General features: G+C 37.7%; 1 protein-coding gene and 1 non-coding gene across 5 annotated transcripts in view; both read right to left on the minus strand.

The window, feature by feature from the left end:
* The window catches only part of IDE (insulin degrading enzyme), a 96,216-nt gene that overhangs the window by 42,618 nt on the left and 34,074 nt on the right, over nt 1-19,524 (minus strand). For all 4 annotated transcript variants that reach the window (XM_037047358.1, XM_037047357.1, XM_037047361.1 and 1 more), the window contains exons 3-5: nt 18,450-18,657; nt 14,433-14,602; nt 1,213-1,335 (exon numbers count right to left, since the gene is read on the minus strand). In XM_037047358.1, coding sequence (XP_036903253.1) covers nt 1,213-1,335; nt 14,433-14,602; nt 18,450-18,657 — 501 coding nt within the window. The remainder of the gene's footprint in view (nt 1-1,212; nt 1,336-14,432; nt 14,603-18,449; nt 18,658-19,524) is intronic.
* Nucleotides 534-661, minus strand: LOC118988042 (small nucleolar RNA SNORA51). The gene has a single exon (XR_005066704.1). It is a non-coding gene; the product is annotated as a small nucleolar RNA SNORA51 (small nucleolar RNA).

Here is a 19,524-nt window from a genome sequence, read left to right on the forward strand (position 1 = left end):
ACATTATTAAATTTCTGGTACACGCCTTTCTACTTTGTCTTGTGTCTCCCACTTACGTCTATTAGAATTTTTTACATACATAAGTGGGATCCCATAGCACACAGTGTTTTTATAGAGTGCTCTGTTTTCTATTTTGTCCCCAAGCACCACCCAAGGCATCGGGGACAAAGCAATGAACAGAACGGTTTCTAGTTTCAAGTAACTAAGATCCTGGTAGAGTAGACAACAATAAACAAATATTTAATATTTCAGGTGGTAATAAATGTTATAAAGAAAAATAAAGCAGAAAGTAGGAAAGTGAGAGACGAAATACTATTTTCTATAAAATGCTCTATTATTTTGCTATAACAGCACTATTTTAGCCAATCTCCTATTTTAAACATTTAGACTGTTTCTTTTCTCTAATAAGTATTATATTGACCCCCCCCCCCCCCGCCACACACACACAAAAATCCTTGTACGTCACCTGTTAGGACAACTCTGATTACTGCCTTGGACTGCTCTTGTAAAGGTAGAAATGTACATTTTTCCTCCCACGTCCTCCCATTCCCAGTGCGGACCAGGCAAAGGGCCGGGGCTGAGGAGTGCGTGGGGTCCACTCTGCCTCCTCTGTCTGTCCGGTCAGTGTAAGAACACAGCCTGTGGTAAGCACCTGGAGGCCCCCATGTTCTTTTTAAAGGTGATACATATTGTTAAACCGTCCTCCGGAAAGTGTGGAACAACTGTATAAATTGTACACGCCACCACCAATACAAAAACATACCTCTCTTCCACAATGAGTATTACAACAAAACCAAAAACAAAATCATGGTAATTTGAGAGAAGGAAACAATATGTTATCATTAGTTAATTTACATTTTAAAAAATCAAACCTTTGTTTTTTAAACTTCAAAGTTTTCCCTGGTTATCACCATCTGTCTTTTAATATTATTTCTAGTTTTTTGAGTTGTTATTGGGTCAATTCTGTCACTCTTTTCCTTTACATTTCCTTTCCTTGTTTTATATGCCTAGAACACCTATGATTAATTTACATTTCCTTCAGTTCTCCATTTAAAATTGCATAAGCTCTTTTTCTACAAGGAGATCATTTCCAAAAGCCTTTGAGCAGATAAAAAGTAGTATCTTATTATATCCTTCTTCCAAATACTTTGAAAAAGCCAAAATGAAAAATGTCATTATCCAATTCAATGAAAAAATTTTAAGAATTCTTACCTCGACCTAAAACACAAATAGCCATTAAGTTGGATGAATAATAAGTAGAATGGAATTTCAGTAGCTCTTGTCTGACATCAATGCCTTCTTGGTTTGGTCTAGTCTCTAGAGTATATTTGTTACCTTAAAGGGAGGAAAAACATCACTTAGAAAAGCAAAATATGTGGACTTAAAAGACAGAGTTCAAGCTAACACACACAATGATTAGTCAAATATGTTTGAATGCAAGCTGGATAAAAAAATATAGTACAAACTTGCAACATTTTAAACAATACAGAATTTTCCCCCAGGGAACTTAAAGTCCTTTATAAAAATTATACTTCTTAAAACCCCTGTGAGACAGTAGACACTATGAGCACTTGTAAGACAAAATGAGATCCACATGGCCTTCATTCATACTTCCTTTAACTCCCTCTGTGCTCCATAACTAATTAAACAGTCACTAAGGAATCTTTTTGGAACTTGCCAAGTTACTTGTGGAAATAAATGTACTATTCTTGGCTGAAGCATTAAATCTGTGAGGTAAATTCTTACGAATTTGATCTAGACTAGTAAAAATAGGATTCAATGCTATTTTTATAAGTCTCAAGTGATGTACCGCTATGAGATCTCTTATGAAATCAAATTAGGATGAAATATGCAGGTCAAAGCAAACAGCCAAACTAGGTACTACTTTTCTAATAAAGATCCTGCAATGCAAAGACTGAGAGATGGAGTTTCAAGGGTTGTTGTCTCTAAAAATGGCATCTTGACTAGCAATATCCTAAGGTCCTATGTAGTATAACTTTTATTATTGTCCCTGCTTAAGTGAGCTACCGTCTTTCATTTGCAGAGATGAAACTATGCCAGAACATATTCTTGGTATAATTTTCCCCTTTGGGTCACATTAATGGTTGATGAACCGACATCAGGAGTTCCCCTCTCACTAACACGGATATCCAGAGAGGGCCACCAGATGGCAATCTCAACCCAGTCTTTAGACCCAGAGAGCTAGCTGCGAAGTACTGTGAGCCAAGATTCATGCCCCAGGATGCTCCAATCAACACATCTGGTACAGAGTGTGTGCAAGGACTCATTACCCTTTTTTGAAAAATTAATTAATTTATTTTTAGAGAGGGGGAAGGGAAGGAGAAAGAGTGGGAGAGAAACATTAATGTGTGGTTGCCTCTCATGTGTCTCCTCCTGGGGACCTGGCCTGCAACCCAGGCATGTACCCTGACTGGGAATTGAACCAGCAACCTCTTGCTTCACAGGCCCGTGCTCAACTCCCTGAGCTACACCAGCCAGGGCCTCATTAACCTTTTTCTAGTTACAAAGCAACCAAAGATAATCATCTTTACTAGCGGTAGCCTGCTCGTCAAGTTTCTAGGTTCTTAGCTAGTCTTCTAAGTTAACTAGTCTTAACTTAGTTTAACTCATTAAGATCCACTTCAATTTCCGATAGGCTCTATGTGGGGTCCTGGGACAACCCCTCATTCTTCCTACAGGACTCGGATTTCTTATAAGTACCCCAAGTCTCAGTTCTTCAGGGAAAAAAATACGCTTTTTGCTGGGTAATGGCTTGAAGCTCTCTAATTGTACAGTGAAACCGGAGCATTGATGGTGCTTCCCTGTTCTGCTAAATGAAGATTCTAAAAGCCTCTGTTCCAGAGGGACTAGGCTTAGAGCTCTTAGCCATTTACACTGCCGAGCTCAGATTCCTACGATATTTGGACAAAGATCAGCACACTGGGACACCCAAATCTGGGGAAATTAAGTTTCATTTCGACGGACTGTAACTGTGATAACAGAGAAATCAGATTATTAGTCTAAATGTGATCTGATTTGCCTATTCACAATCTAGCCAATATTCTAATTTTTAAAAGAAATCTCAAATCAAAGTCTATGAAGACCAAGATTATGGCATCCATCTAGAATTGTATTCTTTCAGGTTAACCAGCTATAGTTCATTCTGCTTTGATTTGAATGTATCTGAGTATCTTACCATTCTAATGTCCACTCTTTATCTTTTTAAAAAGGTACAAAGATTTTAAAATACAGAGATAAAGCAAGAGCATACTCTAAACACACTAAAACATGGATCACTGGCAATTATAATAAAAGGAACTAAAACACCATAGCAGAATACTATAAAGCAAAGAGAATAAACATTTATGTGCAGCAGTATGGACGAACTTCACAACTTCAATGTTGAACGAGAAAAGCTAGACACAAAAGAGTATACGCACGTATCATTTCATTTACACAAAACAAAATCTAATCTGGGCTATGTGAAGGCAGACAGAGGTACCCTTGGGGGTGGATGGGGACACAAAGGGGTACAAAGAGGGCTGGTGAGGAGCTGGTAACACTCTGTTTCTTGATTGGGTGCTGATTCCATGCCGTGCTCAGGTTTTGAAAATTCAACGAGTTATACATAAATATCAGTGGTACATTTATTTGATTCTTCAAATAGCAGCAAAAGTAAAAACAATTTATCTAAACCAACATACTCCTCTATACATTTATTATACTTCAATAAAAAGTGAAATGAAAAATGACCCAAAGGTGCCACTGCCAACAGCTATCTGGCTCACTTACGGTTCACAATCTAATGATACTGGATCTCTGGCAAGACTTAACTAGAGACAATTGCATTTGTTCTCAAAAGTAGCTTTTAGCCACAAATAGATACTATTCTGCAAATCTACATGCTCATTTGTTTGCTGCCTGGATGTTTTCGGTCTTCCTAATACATGATGACAAAAAGAAAATGGTGGTCCATTTAGAAACACATCCCAGAATGGCAGGTCTGTATCCTTAGAAGCTCCTGAATTAGACAGAGGAAAAGGTTCTCCACTATGCCTCTCTTGGGGTCAGAATAGGCAGCTCTCAATACACTGAGAGAGACACATGGATACCAGATACAAATGGGCCAGAGCCAGGCTTGCTATTGTGTTTACTAACCCTTTTATAATAATTCTTTTGTTTTCTAAAAACTGGAAAGCTAGCCGTTGGAAGTTCTCAAGAAATAGGTGAGGAAATGAAAAAGCAGGACATGGTGCACAGAATTCCACCACTGGTCAGTGGTGGAATTACTGAGTAGACTGGACGGCTGTCAGTACTGTGATTCCCCACCCAGGTGGGAGGTGCAGAGGACTAGGCACAGGCTTTCCTGTGGGTGGAGCTATCATCTAATCCAGGATAAGCCCCCTTCTGGTTGTATAACCTTGCACAAGTCACTCACTTCTCCCTGTGGCTCAATCTCTTATCCTGACATCGGCAGGCTTGCACGGAATTAGGAAAAAATATAGGTAAAAAAGCATAAGGCACTATTTAATATTCAATAAGGAGAACAGAAAGTCTGATGATACCGAGTGCTATTCAGGGACATAGAGAAACAAGAACTCAGACACTGCATGAGGGAATGCAAACGGAATCATCCTCTATAGGAAACAATTAGACAGTATCTGTTAAATCTGAAGATGTACATGTCCTACTCTACAGTAATTCCACTCCTAGTACCCTAGAAACCTCTGTGTACTAGGAAATGTGTACGAGGATTGCTCACAGCAGCACTGTTCCATTAACAGGAAAATGACGAATAGTGGTACACGGTTCAATTAATTATTCAAATAGCAGCAAAAATGGAAGTAAAAAACTGATCAAAAGCACACTCCCCAATGCAGATAACTCTTGAAAATGTAACATTAAAGAAAAAAATACAAGTAGCATAGATTACTCATAATAAAATACCATTTTTACAAAGTTTAAAAAACTACACAACATTTTGCTTAGAGACAAATACATGTCTAGCAATACTTTTATAATAAAAGCATGGGAACAATAATCACCAAACTTAAGACAGTGGTTATCTGCCAGGAGCAGGGAGGCGAATGCAATCGGAAAAGTACACATCAGGCGCTCACACTGTATTTGTAATGTTTATGTTTAAGTAGTGTAGAGAATAGTCTGGCAAGTGTGTTGGTACCCATCTCTTTTAGGACCAACAATAGATCTGTAAAAATGTTGAAAGTATTTAACATTATACTTGATGCATCAGAAAATAAACACAATAAACAGCAGCTACTACAGCTATGATCTGAATTGTAGCAGGGACTCTGGGCTTCTGGGTGTGTCATAGAAACCGTGGCAGTACAGTGGGGAAGAAAGCTCAGTAGAAGGTCCAGATGGCTTTCCTCCCCCTAGGAATGTATGTGTAGAGAACAATGTGAATGTGGCCAGGATAACAAATCCCAGTTCAGTCTCTAGACACACACTGTCCTCATTTAGTGCTAACTCAGCTGGGTCATTTGTATCAAATTAAAATGCTGCTACCAAAATCCTGATTCCTACCTCACTGGCTCTGTCATCATTACAGTGAGCTCCCACAGTGGACTCAGAGTATCAGGGCTGAGACCCACTGAGACCGCCACTCTGAGCCTGCTGGGAGGGGGCACTGGCTGGATGCATGGGACTCTCAGGGTTTCTCGTCCTGGCTCCATCACATACTAATTAAGCAACCTTGGAAAAGTCTCCAAATATCTCCAAGGGCTCATTTATTTTACCTGTAAAATAGTGGTAATGTGGATACCTGCCTAATTGTTAAGAGTAAGGGCTCAATCACTCATTGGTTTCCTAGTTACTGGACACAGGCAAGTTTCTTAACCTCTATAAACCCGTTTCCTTATTTATAAATAAGAATAACAGAACCAATGTCACAGGACTGCTGTGAATAATCAATGTTAAGGCTCAGTATAGCATTTGAACTTTGACTGTGCCTCTTACAAAAAGTGATAATGGATAAGAATGGGGTTTTATAAAATGTAAAGCTCAGTAAATGCTACTTTATACTTTCATGGTAACAATTTCTATTTTTTTTAAAGTTCATAAACTCAGGTATTAAAATATATACTGATTTTCATGGAAATAGAATTTATCTTCCTGAAGTCAGCCATATATTTCTTATATTCTGCGGGAAAGACTAAGTTTGAAGTTTTAAAAATCTGTTTGAGAAATTATAGCTATCTTAACTGTATTTCTTACGAAGTTCTCAGGAAACGATCAAGTTATAATAGTTATGATAGTTATAATCACGAAAATCTCACAGGTTCTCTAAAAACCCAGGATTCTGAAGGTTTAGATTAACATATCTATAGTTAGTTACTTGAAATTATTATATATGGAATAAATATATGTATCACATTTTCTTTACCCATTCATCTCCCAATGAACAACTAGGCTGCTTCCATATCTCGGCTATTGTAAATAATGCTGCAGTGAACAGAGGGGTGCATGTGTCTTTTTAAATCAGTAGTTTTGTTTATTGGCTAGACACACAGACGTGAACTGCCAGGGTCGTATGGTATATTTATTTTAGTTAGGGGAATTTCCATGCTGTTTTCCGTAGGGGCTGCCCCAGTTTTCAGTCCCTCCACAGTGTACAAGGATTCCCTTTTCTTCACATCCTCATCAGCACTTATTATTTATTGATTTATTGATGATAGACAGTCTGACTGGTGTGGGATGGTATCTCGTAATGGTTTTAATTTGCATTTCCCTGATGATTAGCAAAGTTGAGCATCTTTTACTATGTCTGTTGGCCATCTGTATGTCTTTGGATAAATGTCTTTTCATGTCCTCCACCCATTTCTCCAATCAACTTGTTTATTTTTTTGGTCGAGTTGATGAGTTTCTTATACATTTTGGATATCAGCCCCTTATTGGTGTATCACTTGTGAATATATTCTCCCATTCAGCAGGTTGTTGTTTTTTTGCTGTTGAAGGTTTCCTTCACTGTGCAGAAGCTCTTTGGTTTGATGTAGCCCTATGTGTTTAGTTTTGCTTTTTTTCTCTTGCTGAAATAGATGTATCCCAAAGATATTACTCAGACCGATGTCAAATAGTTCCTTCCTTTGTTTTCTTCTAGGAATTTTATGGTTTTAGGCCTTACATTTAAGTCTTTAACCCATTTAAAAAATTTTAAAGCATTTTAATAGACATCAGCATGCCTGGTTCACTTCAGCTCCTTCACTGCCACCCCTGGGGGCAGGGACTGCTTCAGTTTCCTGGCCTTCTCTTTGTGACGAGCCAGGTATAAAAGCATCTGCTGCATCAGACTTTAAACTTCACATTGTTCTTATTTTTCTTGATCTTAACAGATGTGGCATCCTTTTACCTGGCTGTGAGTCCTTGATTTCCTCAATTTTGTGAGGCATGGCCAGCACCTGGGATTATACCCCCTATTTCCCATGTACCAACCAAGAGGAATTTCAATTTAACCCATTTTGAGTTTTTCTTATTCTTTTTATTTATTTTTTTAATTTAATTCTTGTTCAAGTAGTTTTGTCTTGTATTCCCAGCCCTGCCCCCACAGTGCTCCCTACCTTCCTCCCATTTCCGCCCCCCACCTTAGTTATTGTCCATGTGTCCTTTATACTTGTTCATGCGAGTCCTTCCCCTTTTCCCCTGTGATTCTCTCCCCTCTGGACCCTGTAGGCACGTTCTGTATAAGTTTTTCCTATTCTTTAAGACTGCGGTCCACTTGCTTTCTTTTTCTTTTTTTTTTTTTGCATGTACCTGTGCCAACAATACTTGTTGAAGAGACTGTTGTTATTCCAATGTGTACTTTTACCTCTTTTGTCATAAATAAATTGACCATATTAAGTAAGGGTTTATTTCTGGACCCTATTTTGTTCCATTAATCTATGCATGTTTTTGTGCCGATACCATATTGCTTTATATGCGTGTTGAATACTGTAACTTTGTAGCACAGTTTGAGATCAGGAAGTTTGACACTTCAACTCTATTCTTTCTCAAGATTGCTCTGGCTAGTTGTGGTATTTTGTGATTCTGTATTAAGTTTTAGGATTATTTGTTCTAGCTCTGAGAAGAATGACATGAGTATTTTGATAGGAATTGCACTGAATCTGTGTAGTACGGTCATTCTAACAATATTAATCCTCCCAGTCCATGAGTCTGTATATCTTTCCATTTATTTGTGTCCTCTTCAATTTCTTTTTTCAAAGTCACACAGTTTTCAGAGAACAGGTTTTTCACTTCCTTGCTTAAGTTTATTCTTAGTACTTCATTCTTCTTGATATAATTGTAAACTGTCTTCTTCATTTCTCCTTCTGATTGATTGTTCACTGAGTGTACAGAAACACAATAGATTTCTGTAAATTAATTTTGTACCCTGCTACTTTACTAAATTCTATCATCTTTTGGTGGATTCTTTAGGGTTTCCTATATACAGTATGTAATTTTCAAACAGTGACAGTTTTACTTCTTCCATTCCTGTTTAGATGCCTTTTTTTTCCTGCCTCAGCGGTATGGCCAAGTGCCATGTTGAATAACAGTGGTGAGTCAACATCCTTGTCTTGTTCCTGATCTTAAATGAAAAGCTTTCAGCTTTTCACCATTGAGAATGATGTTAGCTGTGGGCTTGTCACAAATAGCCTTAATCAAGTTGAGGCTGAGTTCCTTCTATACCTACTTTGTTGAGTTTTTATCATAAACAGAAATAGAATTTTATCAAATGCTTTTCTGTACCCATTAGGATAATCATATGATTTTTCATTCTTGGTTCTGTTGTTGTGATGAATCACATTGTTCTGAGGATGTTGAACCACCCTTGTATCCCTAGCACGAATCCCACTTGCTTATGGTATATGATCCTTTTTAATGTACTGTTGAATTCGGTTTGCTAGTATTTTGTTGAGTATTTTGGCATCTATGAAGAACACAATTTTAGTGTGTTTCTCTTCTTTTAAATTATCTGGTGAATTATCTTGTGTTTAATGGTTGATCTGAAGGTTTTCCTAAATATTCTTAGGCAGACAAGTATATCGTAGGGAAAAAAAGCAAAGTTTTCTTTTGCTTCCTTTCCACCTTTTAAGTATCACATTTCCCCCTTAACTTACTGCAATAATTAGTACCTGTAGTATAGTTGAACAAAAAAAATGAGTAGAGGATATTCTTGTTTTGTTTTTGACTTTCAATGGAAATCCTTTTGAAACTTCATTTATCATGATGCTTGACATAGATTTTTATCAGAGCAAGAGTTTTGGGTTTTTGTTTTCTTGTTGTTCATGAATGAGTGCTGAGTTTTATCAAATTATTTTCTGTTTACTGAAATGACTGCCTATGGTGTTTGTTTACTTAAGCTGTGGACTGGGACCCACTCAATAGTAAGGAAATAAGTTTAATGAATTGGCAGACCAGAATTTTTTAAAAAGAAACAATATAACAGAGGGTATCAGACTATACCCCATGACGTAAGATAGCTATTGTTCGGTAAAACTTTTGTTTTAGCTGCTTTCACAAACACACATCTGTGTGCTCTGTGTTGCTACGTAAAACGTCCTTCTTACTGTGGGTTGTTTAAAAAGTTTTAAAGCTACTGATCTACATGCTATTTCTGAAGCATGAAAGACAATATAAGGTTTTCTTAAAAATAAATAACACAATACTTGGATTTTGTTCATTTAAAAATACCCAGGTTTCCCTGATATTTTTATGTACATATTATTTAAACATTCTTTAAAACTTTTATATTTAAATATTGGTAATATTAAAATAGTAAGTCATAATCCCTTGGTGGGCAAAACAGCCCACATTCACATAAATATCTAAATTCACTCAAAAGTAACAGAAATAAATTAAGCATGAATTTCTGATAAAGACTCTCCTCAAAGGATCACTTTTACAAAATTTTCAGTATGTGTAATTTCTAAGGCTAAAGCTTTCATTATATTTTCAAATGTTTCTGACTTTAAAAATGACAGAACCTCTACTCCAAAAAATTCGATGTTAGTTTTGATTTGTAAAATCAGAAAGAAGGTAACATGGCATTGGCACTACTTAAACCACATTTTCTGTCCCATTGTATTGAGACTGACTTATTCATCTCTTAGCTGTTTACATTACTTCATCCTTTGCTGACTAACCGCCTGGTTTTATTAGTGGTTACAAAAGCCAATATGCCCTGAAACCCCACTCATACATGAATGGCCATTCAATGTTTCTCTTTGCCAATTACTACTGAAACTGTTCCTTAGGACATTTCAAGATTTTTCTTTGCTTGGGACAAAAAGTAATACTACTCACCTTATTCACTACATTTATTTCTGGAAGATTTGTGGCTGCTTCTTGATTATGCTGGTTATGACTTGTCACCAGTGAGGCTTTCTGAAAGAAGGCAACTCCCAATGAGGAGCTCCAACGTGTTCTGCGCAATAGCAGCATTGTTGGTGTAAGAATCTAACCTACCAAACAGACTGCTTAAAGGACAACAATCACTTGGGTATAATAATTTTGAAAACAAGTTTTTTTAACGCACATTCCCTTCTTCATATCCTTTGTATGCTGACATTCTCTAGCAAAGCCACCTTTCAAACAAATCAGCATTACACAGACATATAAGGGACCAGAGTATTCACCTTAGCAATGACATTGATACTGAGTGCCAAGTATATAAGTCTAAAGAATATACTTACTGCTTCTAATCTCAATTTTTAAAACTTCTTCTAATTCTGTAAAGGTGTGCTAATTCCCTGGCTGTTATTGGGCATATAAGAATACAGTATCCAAACTGAAAGAAAGCTTTCTTTTTTTTAAAAGTATATTTTAGTGATTACGCTACTACGGTTTCCCAATTTTTTCCCCCTTTATTCCCCCTCTGCCTTGCACCCCACAACCTTCCAGCTTTCTCCCACTTAGTTTATGTCCATGGGTCGTACATATAAGTTCTTTGAATTTTCTCTTTCCTATACCATTTTTGACCTCTCCCCATCTATTTTACGCCTACTAATTTTGCTTCTTATCCCATGTACCTCCCCCCCCATTTCTCCCCTCCCCACTGAACAACCTCCATGTCCATTCTTCTGATTCTGTTCCTGTTCTAATTGTTTGCTTAGTTCTTTTTTTTTTTTAGGTTCATTTGTTGATAGTTGTGAATTTGTTGTCATTTTACTGTTCATAGTTTTTGATCTTCAATTTCTTAGATAAGTCCCTTTAACATTTCGTATAATAAGGGCTCGGTGACAATGAACTCCTTTAACTTTACCTTATCTGGGAAGCACTTTATCTGCCCTTCCATTCTAAATGAAAGCTTTGCTGGATAGCGTAAGTAATCTTGGATGGAAGTCCTTGCCTTTCATGACTTCAAATACTTCTTTCCAGCCCCTTCTTGCCTGCAAGGTTTCTTTAGAGAGATAAGCTGATAGCCTTGAGGGAACTTCTTTGCAGGTAACTTTCTCCTTTCCTCTTGCTGCTTTTAAGATTCTCTCTTTATCTTTAATCTTGGGTAATTTAATGATGATGTGCCTTGGTGTGTTCCTTTTTGGGTTCGACTTCCTTAGGACTCGCTGGGCTTCCTGGGAGTCTGTTTCCTTTGCCAGATTGGGGAAGCTCTCCTTTATCATTTGTTCAAATAAGTTTTCAATTTCTTGCTATTGTTCTTCTTCTTCTGGCACACCTATAATTCAGACATTGGAATGTTTCTGGTTGTCCCAGAGGTTCCTAAGCATCTCTTCATTTTTTTGAATTCTTGTTTCTTCATTCTGTTCCGGTTGAATGATTATTCCTTCCTTTTGTTCCAAATTGTTGATTTGAGTCCTGGTTTCCTTCCTGTCACTATTGGTTGTCTGAATATTTTGCTTTATTTCACTTTGGGTATCTTTCATTTGCTCTTTCATTATGTGATAAAGCTCAATGAGTTCCATAAGCATTTTGATGATCAGGTCTTTGAACTCTCTATCAGATAAGTTGGCTATCTCCTTACTGCTTAGCTTTTTTCCTAAAGTTTTGCTCTGTTCTTTTATTTGGGCCTAGTTCTTTGTCTCAGGGCACCTGATAAGTTGTAAGGGGGCTGGGCCTTAGGTATTCTCCAGGGCAGGGCAACTGTCCTTGCTGTGCTGCTTGTGGGGGAGCGGCCAGAGAGGAGACAGTGCGGCTTGCCTACTCGCCTCTAGCGCACTTTCCAGTGGACTCTCGTGTGAGACTGAGGGTTTCTCCCACTGCAGAACCCCCGTAGTCCACAGTCAGCTCTGAGTCTCAGTTTCACCTTCAGCCAGCCCCACCCATACCGTCTGCTACCTTGCCACAGGTTCTGTTGGACTGTGCGCCCATCTTATCAGTCTGGTTGGTCTGTTGGACTGTTTCTTTAATTCCTTGGTTGTCAGAGTTCCATGTAGTTTGATTTTCTGGCACTTCTGGTAATTTATTGATTTTAGATTGGTTGTTATCCTTTTGGTTGTGCGCGGAAGCGAAGGGTTTCTACCTACACCTCCATCTTGGTGGGAACTCCTCAGAAAGCTTTCTTTATAATCTTTTTAAAAGTCTTTTAAGATAACTTACATAATACATGGAACCTTAGTTCTCAAACTTAATTCATTCCAGAAGGCTGCTCAAGAAGCAATTTGTTCAAAAACCAAATCATTTTTCCCATTAGAAATACAGTATCAGTATGAAAAGTTTATCAAAAACCAAAGTTTTGTTTGACAACTAAGACATTTTTTTCCACAAACAACTTGGTCAAGAACCAGATTATTCAAGGTGGGAGATGCCTGAGAACCAAGGTTTGATGGTAAGCATAAATTTGAAAGTACACTAAACAATCTATTCATTATACGTAACTTTATAATCCCAAAGCAGTATTTTTAAAATCAAAGCAACCTGTTAACAACAATTACATCTGTTAAGTGGGACTGGCAGGAACAGACGAAGAGGGAGACTTTTTATTTTTTACTCTAAATACTTTAGTACTGATTAAATATTTAAACAATTTTAGTTAAAAAAAAATCACCCTAAATTTAAAAAAAGGGTACAAGTATAAAATCAGGACTCTCCACACTATTTTTTGTTTTTTACACTCTGTCACCCCCACCTCTAATCTCCTTCCAGACTGGGCACTTTGAGAGCAGAGGCCTTGCGTGTCTTCTATGGCATTGTATCTCACAGAGCCGTCCTCATAGCTGACTGCCATGAAAGCAGATGTTCAGAGGTGAAGGCAGTGGGAATAGGAGGATTCATCAAGGCCTGAAGTGAGCATTAAAACTAGCACTTCTATTTAGAAGTGCCGGGATCAAAGTTTTGCCACCCTGAAGCCACTTTTTGGGATGTTGATATTAAGCTGTTTATTAAGAAACAAGACACAAAAAGAACCTCTGACCCTTCTCCTTCTTGCCTATGTTAGACGGAAAGGCCTACTCCAAGAAGGGAATTTTGTTTTAGCTTAATTTAGATTAATTAAGTATGGTAAATAGGAGGGCTTCAGGCAGGGGCCTGTTAGCTAGGGGTCGTGTCCCACTGTGCCTGCCTAGCAAGAACCTTCCTGCCACGGGTGTTCCCCTCTTCCTCAAGTACCTATAAATCGCCTTGTTTCTGAAATCTAACACCCCATTCCCCTCACTTTTTCTCTTTTGTCCAAATTTTCTTATATACCCAATGTTGCCTCATTGTTTTTGAAATTTTCATGCTTATGTGAGTTTCCCGCATGCATTTATTAAAATTTGTTTTTCTCCTGTTAAGCTGTTTCTGTTAATTTGATTATAAGCCCATCTGGAAGAACTTAGAAGGTGGGAGAAAAAGTGTTATGTTTTTAATCTCCATTAGAAAGCAGACTTTAGAATAACAAGATCCACTATGTTCTCCCTTTGAAATTCTGCTTAATATCTATTCACAACTCTATTCACTCTGCTTCTTAAACATTTAGGCCTCTATTTGAATGGAATGGCCAGAGTAGTCCTTTACAGAGCAAATGCTTAGGTCACCATTACCACAATTTTGAGAATACTACCTTTTGCGATGTACAAAGTCTAACACAAGGACCTAACTCCAATTTGACATTCTTCTTTTAGAACTTCATTATTATTGTTTCTAATCTCTGAATTCAATTCTATACCTTCCTACCCAACAAACTCACTTCATATTTGGTCACTATTCTCAATAACCTATCACTTTCTCCATGGAGTCCAAACACTTAAGCTTTAGCTGCATGAAGTCATGAGTCACAAATACAGGTGCCTACACTGGTACTAGGCAGATACTTTAAGTACAGGGGCATGGTTTAAGAAATAATGATGACATAACAACCACTTCTCAGTGCCAGACTGGGAGTTTATAAAAAATCATATAGGTAAAAATGAGTTCTGAACTGCAAAATACAATGCTATGCAAAAAGGCCATGGGTTTAAATGAGGTCAAGGAGAACTAATGCATGAAAGCTGCTGTTGACAAACCTGTTCCAAACTTGCTGAAGGGGTGTTTGGGATTCCCCGTAGCTTTTTCCAACTGAAAGAGTCTCCAAGCATCGTTCATCACATTCTTCTCATGTTCTGAATCAACTGCATTCACCTCTCTGTCTTTGCAACTCTCATCAAACAAGGGGCACAGAAAAAACTGTGCAAACCTAAGGGTGTGAAACATAATTTGAAAGCTATTATTTTCAAAAAGTGGCCTTAAAAATGTTTAAAAATTAACAGATAGGAAATATGAAATCTACAGAACCAGGAAAAATTACCATTGCTACTAAGAAAAAAAGGAATACAAAATATATTCTAAGTAATAGAAGAAAACCATAATACTGGACATACATAAATTCAGAAGTCAACCTACTCTGGAAATGTTATGTAATTAGTGAAAATATAAAAAGATTAACACCTTTGTTTCAGAAACCAGTTCCCACCTGTTTTTTCAGCACCACCAAACAATTCTCTGCCACCAACTGGGTACACCACCATTCAGCTCAATTACGATACTCTCTACCTAAAAATCAGATGCTCAGTTCTACAAGGCTACCTACCCTCTTCACACACAAATCGAAAGTCTGCTTGTCACCTAGACTTCTGACCAACCCTCTGAACAGATTGGAGGATTCTACAACTTCCTCCTCGGTCCAATTAATTTACCAGAGCAGCTCACAGAGCTCAGAGAAACTTTTACTTATGTGGGGAACCATCCTGCCTGGTTTCAGAAGCTGTAACCTCACCGATGAGTGAAAAGGTCCCATGGCTAGGGCTAAGCAAAGAGATTGTGGGACCACAAGCCACTAAAGAGACAAAACTTATCTTCCTGGCAAGGGTGCAGCCTCTGCCCCCTTCACTTCACCCTGCTTGGCCCCTGGAGGATGGCTGGATAGCAAATGATGGGTAAGATTCCTCAAGGAAAGAATAACCTGCAACAGGCACAGTCATGAAGGGGCCATCAGGGAAGAACTTGTCCTCATTCTATCTGTAAAAAGTCTCCTAATCTCTTGGCTGCCTTGCTTCCCCATGCTGACTCAGGCCTGAAACAATGCTGGAGGAGAGTGCAACCCTGTGCTGGAATGGGCGGTTTCTGGGGGCAATCAGTCCTGAGAGAGAATGCATTAAATCCTGTGAACCTGCTTTACTAAGAATGTCCGCAAGTTCATGTATACTAAATGTTTAGGGTCCAAACACAAAATGAGTTTGTTTCCCCAGGTTTTATGGCCAATTGGTGTCACTCTGTCTACCAGACCCTGACTCAAAAGGACCCTTGTGATCCCAGAAATGTTATCTGTAAGCCATATCTCCTTTCTTTGATAGGTATTCCTATGCAAGCTAAACTCAATAAAAGCCCAAGGAAAAGGGTACTAGGGGCTCTTCTCCTCTGTGAGATTAGCCAGCCTTTTCTCCCCAAGCAGACCACGTTTTGGTAGTCTTATTCTCATCCAAGGCAGCTGGGAGAGCTCTGCAGTATGGAGTTCCCCCACAACTTACTGCATTACTGCTTTATTATAAAAGGATATAACCCAGGAATAGCCCAATAAAAGAGATGCATAGGGCAAAACACATGCTCAGAGGAGCTTCCATGCCCTCTGGGCACACCTCTCTCACCAAATCTCCATGTGGTCAAACCTTGGAACTCTCCAAATTCCATTCCTTTGAGGTTTTAGGGAGCCTCATTACATTGGCATGGCTGATTAAATCATTGACCACTGATGACTGAAGCTCATCTCCAGCCCCGCCACTTCCCTCCATGGAGGTCCAGAGGTGGGGCTACAAGTTCCAACTCCCTAATCACACGCTCCCTCTCTCAGGTTACCTAGAAGCTCCCTGAAAATCCTCAAAAACATACTAAATGACAGCCTTACAGCTCTTATCACTTAGGAATTTGCAAGGGTTTTAGGAGTTATGAGTCAGGACTAGAAAAAGAAGACCAAATATATATTTCTTATTATAAATCCCAATGTCACAAAAGTAAAATGAAGGCAGACTTATGGAGACAGCAGCAGTCAATTTAGGATCTGCAATTTGGCATATCTATGGAAATCCTGGTTATATATGGCTAATTCTCAAAAAAAGAAAAAGGTAGGTGATCATTCTTAGGCAAATAAATCTTAAATTTACAGTTTTAGGTGCAATATCACTAAGACTCAGATATTTTGGGACAAACTAAGTGACCTACTTTTAAAAGGCTCTTTGAAATTTTTCCTTTTGGAGAATAACAAACAAACCTACTTTCATTAGTGAAAAAAATGGAGCAAAAAGCCTATGACATAGTAGTCTCACTAACATAACTACGGATTCCTATGAAACACTGAGCATTTTAAAATTTTAATAAGCAGTGATTCAACGAATAACATGGCATGGAACTCTAACATAAGTAACCAATATGCTTTTCTTGAGGCTATTCTTTAATAGTAGTACTAAAGTTTAAGTACAATACTTTTAGTTAATACATTAACTTTCCTATATCAGGTTGCAATTTACATCATGATTTTATAGTGATTCTTCTTAAGAAACTTTGGCCCCCATCTTATAGAAACAAGATTCAGATTTCAGACCAAGTCAAGAGGAGAGGGTCTGTCTGAACAGCACTACTATTCAGCGGGCCTGAGAGACTCCTGAGACTGTAACAACTGCACGACTGCACCTCACACAGTCCAGTTGTCAAAGAGGCTACTACTATTTGACATTTATTTTAGGTATATAGTGGATATAATACTATGCTAAGTACTCTACATATACCAATCCAAAGAGATATCCATCAATCTGTAGTCTGTAATCAAAGATATATTGAAACAGAGCTATTTCCGGACATGTAACCTCTTTTACCTACCTCAATATATTCAGGCCAGGAAAACTGCCTAACAGCCACATACCGTAGCTGGATAGGCCCACATAAGGGTCACAATCATGACACAGTACTGTATAAACAATTTTTTAAAAAAGATGCCCTTATACAAGTGGCTTTTTCACTCTGAGCCAAGAAACATACATCCTCCATCATACAGAGATCTATTATATGAACATCTGCAGTACCATTTGTAAGGCAGGAAATTGAATTCAGTGTATGATCCCAGGGAACTCATTAATGTTAGTCTTCTGGGAATACATATAAAAGATGACTATACCTCAAAGCTGCTGCCTAAAGATTGAACCATAAGCTAGAATAAGTAAGAAACAGGCTACTCTGACCCAGTCATGTATCCTGAACCCATGCCTTTATCCTGTTAATATTCTCTGAGCTAAGGAAAAAATTCAAACTATTAGGTTTCTCAAAAAATGCAATGACTATTATTAATATAAATAAGCAAAGAAAGTTGACAACTGGTCACACTGCAAAGTCAAACTCATTACAGACCTGCTAAAGAGGTTCAGATTACACCCTGCTAACACAGAAAACCATAGAAATTTGCCAGGAAAAATTTCATTTTTAGTAATGAATCAAATCACTGATATAACAAAAAAATTTTAATTGTTAGCTCTATAGAAAATTAACCAAGAAATTAATTGGCCTAAGGGAACTTGCCATAGAAAATACTCTCACAAAGTGTCCCCAGGGTTAAAACTGCAGGTCAAAACATTCTGTCTCTACTAAGTATTCTTGAGAACAGAGCTTTGACATTCCAGCATTCTGGAACAGGAATATGTTTGAAAAGAGATGCACCGCATTTTTACAGTTTATTCTTCATCATCTGCTTCATTTGTAATACCAGTTAGAATGGGAAGGACTAGTGAGAATTGTATAAGTCAATAAAATATTCTATTAGGCCTGCAGGCCTAAATAGAAGTCATACCATTATTTTTCTCTACAAAAAAGTAAATATTTGAGATCATTTATTATCATTTTTCTAATTCACAAAACCCAGGGGAAAAGATACTGAGTAAAATAACTTTTGTTAAACTATAAAGCTATGAAGACACTTTTGTAAAAATAGGAATTGTTACTGTTGCTAGTATTAATGTGATAAGTGCACAAAGCTGGATAATTCATAGAGTACTCAGCATTACCTGTCTAGGGCACCTTCTAGGTGTTCATGGGAAACATCAAAATAGTAGTTGGTATGCTCTCCACTAGTAAAAGCATTTGAACTTCCCGCATGCTCACTGAGAAACTGGCTATATTCATTTTCTTTAGGGTATTTCTTTGTTCCCAAAAATAGCATATGTTCACAAAAATGACTCAGGCCAGGAATATTTGCAGGATCTGACAACGAACCTGAAAAAACAGAAAAACATATATATACAATAAATCATTTTTTTATGTTGAAAGACACCAAGTACGGGCAAGTTACAGATGATATGAAACTTCTGTTAGCACGACATCTCCAACCACACAGTCACAGAAAGTTAAGCTACTCTAACTGATATTGTTTAGTTCTAGCCCCATCTTTTGACATTAATTAGTTGGTGACCTTGGGCAGATTTTAACCTCTTTGGACATTAGGTTCCTCACACAACACACTGGAGGGAAAGAATTGGATTTACTGGTTTTATTTTTATTTTTATTTTATTTTTTTCAGGAGACAATATAGCATAGAGTACTGGTTTGGGGGTTAGCAGCTCTGCTAGCTTGAAACTTTGATACTTTATCCATCTTGCCTCAGTCCCTTTTCTATATATATGTAACTTAGAGCTGCGTGAATAAAAATGAGATGATATTTGCAAAGCATACTACATGGTGCTCAGCAATAATTATTTGTTCGACATATGGTGACTACTACTTTCTCAATTTTAAAATGTCACTGAGTTAAACAAAAGCTTTTCAGAGAGATAAAAAAGAAAAACATGCCTCACTAAATGCACATACAGATAAGAAGCAGCATTAAATATGGAAGAAATGGTGAGTATAAATCTGAGTATAAAGCAGCATTAAATATGGAAGAAATGTGCAAGGAAAAATCTAGGAAATACAGTGTTTCCCAGTGTACCAAGTTTACAAAAGTAAACGCATTAGAATTGTGTCAGTAAAGGATGGGAATGAATGTCCTTGCTGCTAGGTCACCTCAGCCGGGAACCTAATAAGACACTCCTGATAAATGTAAGATTGTTTAATTTAGACAACTGTAGGTTACCAGTACCTGTA

Source organism: Sturnira hondurensis, unplaced genomic scaffold (genome assembly GCF_014824575.4).
Source record: "Sturnira hondurensis isolate 20B ecotype Veracruz unplaced genomic scaffold, ASM1482457v3 Scaffold0005563, whole genome shotgun sequence".
NCBI lineage: Eukaryota > Metazoa > Chordata > Mammalia > Chiroptera > Phyllostomidae > Sturnira > Sturnira hondurensis.